We start from the raw sequence: 7,093 nt of genomic DNA on the forward strand, positions 1-7,093 counted from the left end.
CCAACCTTGGGCAAGTCGTTAATTCTCTGCCTGCCTCAGTTTGCTCATCTGTAAAGTGGGGATGAGACTCCTGCTTTCTCCCCCTCCTTCACCTGTCTGGTCTCTTTAGACCGTAAACCCTCTGGGGGCAGGGACTGTCTCTCACTGTGGATGTACAGCCCCTAGCGCAACAAGACGTTGTTCTGCTTTCTAGCTAGTCGGGGCAACTTTTTCCCCTGACCTACCTTATCTTCCCCATTCCATCCCATCAGCAAGTCCGGATGTCACGTTGCCAGCCGGTGAAAATGGACTGAAGGCAGCTTCCTCCGACACTGGACTGCAGATGGCTTCATCAGAGAACAGGGAACAGCAGGTAGGTCTATCCTGGGCAGCCTGCCTGTGCCACATTGAGCCTGTGAATGGAGATCAATGGGGGGGGGGAATATAGGGGTGAGATCCCTTGTACCTAAAGAAACACTCTGCGCCCACAGTTCTAGTGCTAGCTGTCTGCCCAGGGCAGCAGCTGGGACCTGGGGCCTGAGAGACAAGGCCCCGGGCTCTTTGTCTTGGAAAGCAGATTACACCAACGCATGGCCCACCCAGGGGCGGCAGGTTTGTATAATTTTTGCTGATGCCCAGAATAGTTCCGGGTTCAAGTCCTGCCCTCCCCCCACACACACACACCTGCCTAATGCTCTGGGAGGGAGTTTGGGTGCAGGAGGGGGTTTGGGGTGCAGGCTGTGGGATGGAGTTTGGCTGCAGACTCTGGGCTGGGGCAGGGGTGAAGGAGTGGGGGCGGGCTCTGGGAGGGAGTTTGTGTGAAGGAGGGAGTTTGGATGTGGGCTCTGGGCTGGGGCAGGGGGTGGAGGGGAGAAGTCGGGCGGGGGGCAGGCTCTGGGAGGGAGGTTGGGTGTGGGGTGTGGGCTCTAGGCTGGGGTGGAGGAGTGGGGGTGGGGGGCGGGTTCTGGGAGGGAGTTTGGGTATGGGGTGTGGGCTCTGGGCTGGGGCAGGAGGTTGGAGTGGAGGAGTGGGGGCGGGGGCGGGCTCTGGGAGGGAGTTTGGGTATGGGGTGTGGGCTCTGGGCTGGGGATGGGGTGGAGGAGTGGGGGCGGGCTCTGGGAAGGAGTTTGGGTATGGGCTCTGGGCTGGGGCAGGGGGTTGGAGTGTGGGAGAGGGTGAGGTGGGCAGCGCTTACCTTGGGTGGCTCCCGAAAACGACCTGCACACACCTCTGGCAGCGGCTCCTAGGCGGAGGGGCCAGAGGGTCTCTTGGCGCCACTGCCCACAGGCACTGCCCCCGCAGCTCCCATTGGCCGCAGTCCCCGGCCAATGGGAGCTGTGGAATCAGCGCTCGGGGCGCGGGCAGCACATGGAGACTCCCCCTGGGCCGTAGGGCCATTCCAGACGCTTCTGGGAGCGGCGTGGAGCAAGGCCGGGCAGGAAGCTATCTTAGCCCTGCTGCGCTGCTGGCGGTGACGGCTGGGGCCCGCCGGGCCCTTTTAAATCGCCCGGGGCAGCAGGCGGGGCTGGGAGACGCTCCGGGGCAGGTGCGCGGGGGTGGCAGGCGGAGCCAGGGGAGAGACTTATTGGTGGAGCCGAGCCCACGGGCCCTGAATATTCCTGGAGCATGGACACCACAGGCCCATATAACCTGCCGCCCCTGGGCCCACCGTGGGGATGGGCAGCTGCCCAAGGCACCCTGCCCGTGTACAGAAGGGAGAGCCCATTCACACCCCTAGACACAGTGCAGCGGGAAGGGCCTTTCGCTCTCTCCCTGCAGTGCCCTGGCTCAGAAAGTCAGGACTCCCAGCAGTGTCGCAGGGGCAGAAAGCCCAGAGCCGTTCCCTGGGTTGGCATGGGAGCAGGTGCAAGCCAATCCTTCTTCCTTAACCCCCGTGGCTATTTTCCTGAGTTTAGTTTGCAGTGAACAGGGTGGTCAGCATGCCCTTGGTCACCTCCGTTTACGAGCTGGCCCCTGCTGACTCCATGCAAGACAGCTGCCCCAGCACCGAACCCACCTGCAAGCTGGCCGAGAAAGAAGCGGAGCTCGGGGCCGCTGCAGCCATCTCTCCTGCCCAGCTGGCCGCAGCTGACTGGGGACCTCAGAGTGAGTCGTGGGTCGGCGGCCGGAGCTTGGGGAGCAGGAGGGGAACCCGAGGGTGAAGCTGGCGATTACAGCCGCTGGGAGAAGCCGGATTGGTTTTGAGCTCCCAGGAATCGGGGCCGTTGCTGGTCTTCATGTAGGCGGCCAGTTTCTGGCTAGTCCGGCCGTGCAGCTGTTCTTAGCATGCTGGCTCGAGGACAGCCAGCATGGGGATGTCTCCCTGAGTTGGACCGGGTCTGATGGGGGCGCTCTCCGTTCGCCTATCACACTCTGTCATGGGTAGGGGCTCAGCGCCAGTCCCTGGGGAACAGCTGTTTGGGGAGAGGAAATTCCACAGCTTGCGGGATATTCACATTCCCTTTGGGAGCTTCCTAGGAGATGCAGCCGAGAGATCACAGGCTGGGGAGCTGGAGGCAGGGCTGGAACGCAGCCTGTCTTGCCCCAGGAAGTCAAGCACCAGTTCACGTCGCCTCTCTGGGCCTCAGAGAAGGGGAAATGGAAAGGGGACAGTGACACTGGCCCATCTGCAGGGGACACACGCTGAGCCTGGGGAGGGTGAAAAGCTCAGGGCAAGTGCTCTATGTGGATTGATCGTCATTTAAAGCACAGACGGTGCCGCATGTGCCATCTTCGCAGACACAGCCGCCCCGCAGCCTAGGCCCGATCCCTCGGCGTCTGCCCAGTGCTCCACAACGGCTTATTAACCACCCCACTGTCTGTCCCAACAGCTGGACCAGCCAAGGAGACCAGGAGCAACGGGCTGGCTAAAGGGAAGCTGCCAGCCCCTCCGCGGCCACCCAAGCAGGTAACCATCTCTGCCTCCGCAGCCTTCTTGGGAAGGGCATCTCCCAATGAGAGACGAACCCAGCCCAGGCGCGGGGAACCATGCGGGCGACCCGCCGTTGGAACGGCCAGTCGCTGATTGCCATGGCAATGCTAGAACACGGACTGCTGTGAAGAGCGGCTCGCTAGCTGCCTGTCTGGTACTTACGTGGCCTCCTTTTCCCTAGTCTCTGAGCCCTTCACACTCTTTCTCCAACCCCCGCCCCGAGGCAGGGCTGTTACCCCATTGTACAGATGGGGAATGGAAGCACGGGCAGGCTAAGTGACTTGCCCAAGGTCACGCAGGGAGTCAGTGGCAGAGCAGGGAATTCAACCCGCAGGTGTCCTAACCCATTGGACCATCCTTCCTCGTAGGCCCAGGATCTGCTTGGAAGGAAGCTTACACTGGTCAGTCGGGGGATCTCAGACATGGAGGCAGCAGCGGGAGCCCCCCTTGCCTAGGCAGGAGGGTTGTTAGTGTCCTGGTGTGAAGGCCTCCCCAGGATTAGCTGGGGGAACTTGCCCTTCTGACCCACTGCCCTCTCCCTCCTCTGAGTCACCGCCAGGTCTTTCTCCCTGACCCCAGCTACTCCTGCTTCCAGGTGGTGACAGACACAACAGAGCCGGTCTCTTACAAAGGGACAGAGGCCACGCCGGCGCAAGCAAAGGGCGCGGGAACCAGCAGTGGCCCCAAGGCGGCCCGGGCCAACGATCCGAGCCATCCCCACTTCGGGGGCAGCACCCGAACAGCCATGACCAACAGCCTACGCAGCCTCATGAACTCTAGAGTGGGTCAGCTCTTCCTCCGCAGCGTGGACAGAGCGCTGGACAAGTCGGAAGAGCTGATGAATCGGTATCTGCCCCTGACGGAGAAGGAGCTAGGTGAGAAGCTGCCCGAAGCACCGCTCTTCTTGGGGGTGCTATAAAAGGGCTGAGTCCCCCAGATCTTAGCACACACCCCCCAACATCCCCCTCACCTGCACTAGGTGTCACCCCTTGTACTTATCACTCCTGCAGCAGGTGGTCTCTGGACCTGCTTCCCCAAGGAACTCATTTAACAAGTTTCCTATTTACCTCCTGGGAAGTTGTATAGGCCCAGATCCTCCAAGGTACAGTATTTGGGCTCCAAACTTCCATTGAGATCAATGGCACGTAGGGACAGAAATACCTGTGAGGCTCCAGACCATAGTTCCTGCCTCCTCCTTAATGTGGTGTCCACCTCTCTCTCTCTCCAGCTGCACTCACAATGGAGGGGCTGGACACCTCCGCAGCAGAACACCGCAAGAAGGGCTGCTTTGTGCGGCTGGGGTCCCTGTCCACCAGTCTGCGGAACCGGGCCTTCATGCTGATCTTGAATAAGCTGAGACAGACCAGGCAGAACACCCACGAGAACCTCTCTCAGCTCCACCAGACTATCGGCCTGGTAAGAACACCCCCGGCCCTCTCCTCGGCCTGCAAACGGTCCCGCCTGGGAGCCGCGTGGCCTCGGGCTCTGCCGGATCGCTGTTATCGGGGACGCTCGCCCCTCCCAGTCCAGCCTCCCTCTCTGCTCTTGGTCAGCCCACGGTGCCCAGCCTGACTCCACGGTGCTTTCTCCACCCTGCAGATTGAACACATCCAGCAAGAGAAGCAGCTTCCCGGCAGCAAGGAGAAACTGCACGGTATGTGGGAACAGTGGAGCCAGAAGCAGGAAGTGGGCCTCCAGACCAAGCCAGGGGGCAGCAAGGACAGCGGCTCCCCAGCCAGCAGCAGCACGGATCACAACTCCCAAGCCAGCCGCAGCAAGGACAGCGGCTCCAGGCAGCTCCAGGTATCTTCACTAGAATCAGGGTCTAAGCCAGCGACCGCGGCGTCCAGGCAAACCTCACGTCACTAACTCTTCCTTTGCTGTCTCACGGCAGGTGGAGTCCAAGACCTTGGAGATGTCCCGTAGCCTGACGCAGCAGCTGCAAGCTACGTACCTGAACCTCTTATCCAATGTCAAAGGCCTTCCCGTACATCTCCAGGAAAAGATGCAGCAAGTGCATCAGAACATGGCGGAGCTGCACGGGTACTTCTCCTCCGCCAACTCCTTCCAGGACTTGTCCAGCAACGTCCTAAGCCAGAGCCGGGAGAAGGTGGCCAACGCTTGGGAGGCCTTGGATGAAGTGATGGATTTTTTGTTGCAGAACCCTCCTGTAACGTGGCTTGTGGAATCCTTGGTTTCCCTTGAAGGGGAGCTGCTGGAGACAGAGGAGAAGCCGGATATATTGAAAGTCCTGAAACACTACGAGCCACAGGACTGCAAAGATGACTAGCTAGTCAGCTTCCACTGTCAGACCAACCAAACCCTTTGAGCAGACAGAGACCTAACCCAAAACCTCTACTAGGAGCTTCGGTTTTACTCTAGCCCTCGTGGGATACACCCTAAATGTGACCCCCCCCCAAGTTAAACAGCAATATCCAATAAACGGATGGCTTTGTCTTCCACGCATCCCAGATCTCTTCCAAGCCAAGACAGCTGGTGCTAGTTAGCTGGCTTCCTGTTCGTTGCAATTAATGGAACACCTAACTAATTCTCTCTTCAGTGCCCTTCCCTTACATGTTTGTCCTTGGCACAATTATAGTCCTAAACGGTAACGCTCCTGGAATGAGTTATGGTAAGTTATTTCACCGAAGAAGGTGGAAGGGTAAGTAGTTGGCTCTCAGGTAGAGGAGAAGCTCTTCCTTTTAAGAGCTAGCATCCTAGTCTTACCATTAAACTTGACTTCAAATGTGGATGTGCTGCGATCTCAGCCACCGCTGGCCTAGAACCCAGGAACTCCCCACCACTGGTTTGGGACAGGAAGTGACGAATACCATAACTAAGCAAGATCACGGAGAGCATTTATTTTTAGACAGTTCTGGAATTTGGCCAGGACAGCAAGATTAACCACCTCTTTTCTCTGTGTCCGGGGGCCATGAGCTCTCAGAGCGACAATGTCCTTGGTAAAAGACAGCCCCACCCACGTACATTTTGACGTCAACCTGGGGCATTGACACGGTCATGAGAAGAGCGTCACCCACTGAATTAGCAGCAGCTGCACTTCCTCCAGCCCAGGGGTGTCCAGGGGAGGGGGCCCATTCACATTCCCTTCTAGCCCTGAGCTCAGCCAGCGGGTGGTTGATTTCCCACAACGTCAAGGAGATTCATCAGGCTAAGGATGGACCAAAGCTCGGACGGCCTAATCACTCTGAAATACACACACAAAAACGAGGGGTCTCGGATTCTCCTCACCTGTCTCCTTGGGGCCGGGGAACTTCCCCAACCAGCTAGACAGGGCAGGCAGCAGCCCCCCTCTCATTTTCCCCGTGCCCACCACAGTCTCCTGCCCAAAGTCCCTCCCCCTTTGCTCTGTCTGTTATCCCCCATGTTCCCTCCCCCACACCTTCTTAGTCTGCTTCGTGCCCCCAATTTCCTCTAATTGCTGTTTCCTGCCTAGCTGCACACCCGCGGCCTCCCTGCTACCCGCAGGGCCAGTCTCTGCATCCACCTTTCCTCTGCCAGAGCCTCCCAACGCAAACGCACTGAAGGCGCCATCTTGCCTGAGGGCGGCCTGACTGACTTCCCCCCTGTTGACACTACGGGAAGACGGTAGCCACTGTTACCGGAGGTCAGCCTCACTTCTGCCTACCAAGGTTAAGGGGCTATAGAAGCTGTCGTGCTGGCTTCAGAGCTATTGACATGAAGGGGCGATGGTGGCCATTTTGGCTAAGGGCAAAATTTCAGCAGGAGGCCGAAACCAAGGAGAACCCTTTAAAAGCCACCCAGACATCAGGAGTAGGGTGACCAGACAGCAAGTGTGAAAAATCGGGACGGGGGTGGGGGGTAATAGGCACTGATATAAGACAAAACCCCAAATATCGGGACTGTCCCTATAAAATGAGGACATCTAGTCACCCTAATCAGGAGAGATGGTGACATTTCTCCCTCCCCCCCATTCCAACTGAGTTCCCAGCCCCCAGCCAATTTCATTTCGGCTACCCACCTCCAACAGATGCCCTTCATCTTACACCCCGCTCCCCCCATCACAGCCTTTCGGACAAATCCCCCACCTCCCTCACATCCCACGCTGTCCCTAGCACATAGATAGCCCCCCATCACCAAAGTAACTGAGCGCCTCACAATCCCCCCCGAAACCCATCGGGCAGGACAGTGCTGTTACCCCCA

At 58.7% G+C, this 7,093-nt stretch overlaps 1 protein-coding gene across 1 annotated transcript; it reads left to right on the forward strand.

Annotated features, from left to right (window-relative positions):
* The first annotated feature begins 1,919 nt into the window (after positions 1-1,919).
* Positions 1,920-5,231, forward strand: LOC117869082 (perilipin-3-like). The gene is made up of 6 exons (XM_034755585.1): positions 1,920-2,085; positions 2,811-2,887; positions 3,507-3,786; positions 4,140-4,327; positions 4,511-4,601; positions 4,762-5,231. The coding sequence occupies exons 1-6, from the start codon at positions 1,920-1,922 to the stop codon at positions 5,199-5,201; spliced, it is 1,242 nt and encodes a 413-aa protein (XP_034611476.1). The 3' UTR covers positions 5,202-5,231.
* The last annotated feature ends 1,862 nt before the right edge of the window (positions 5,232-7,093 follow it).

This window comes from Trachemys scripta, chromosome 22 (genome assembly GCF_013100865.1).
Source record: "Trachemys scripta elegans isolate TJP31775 chromosome 22, CAS_Tse_1.0, whole genome shotgun sequence".
Taxonomy (NCBI): domain Eukaryota; kingdom Metazoa; phylum Chordata; order Testudines; family Emydidae; genus Trachemys; species Trachemys scripta.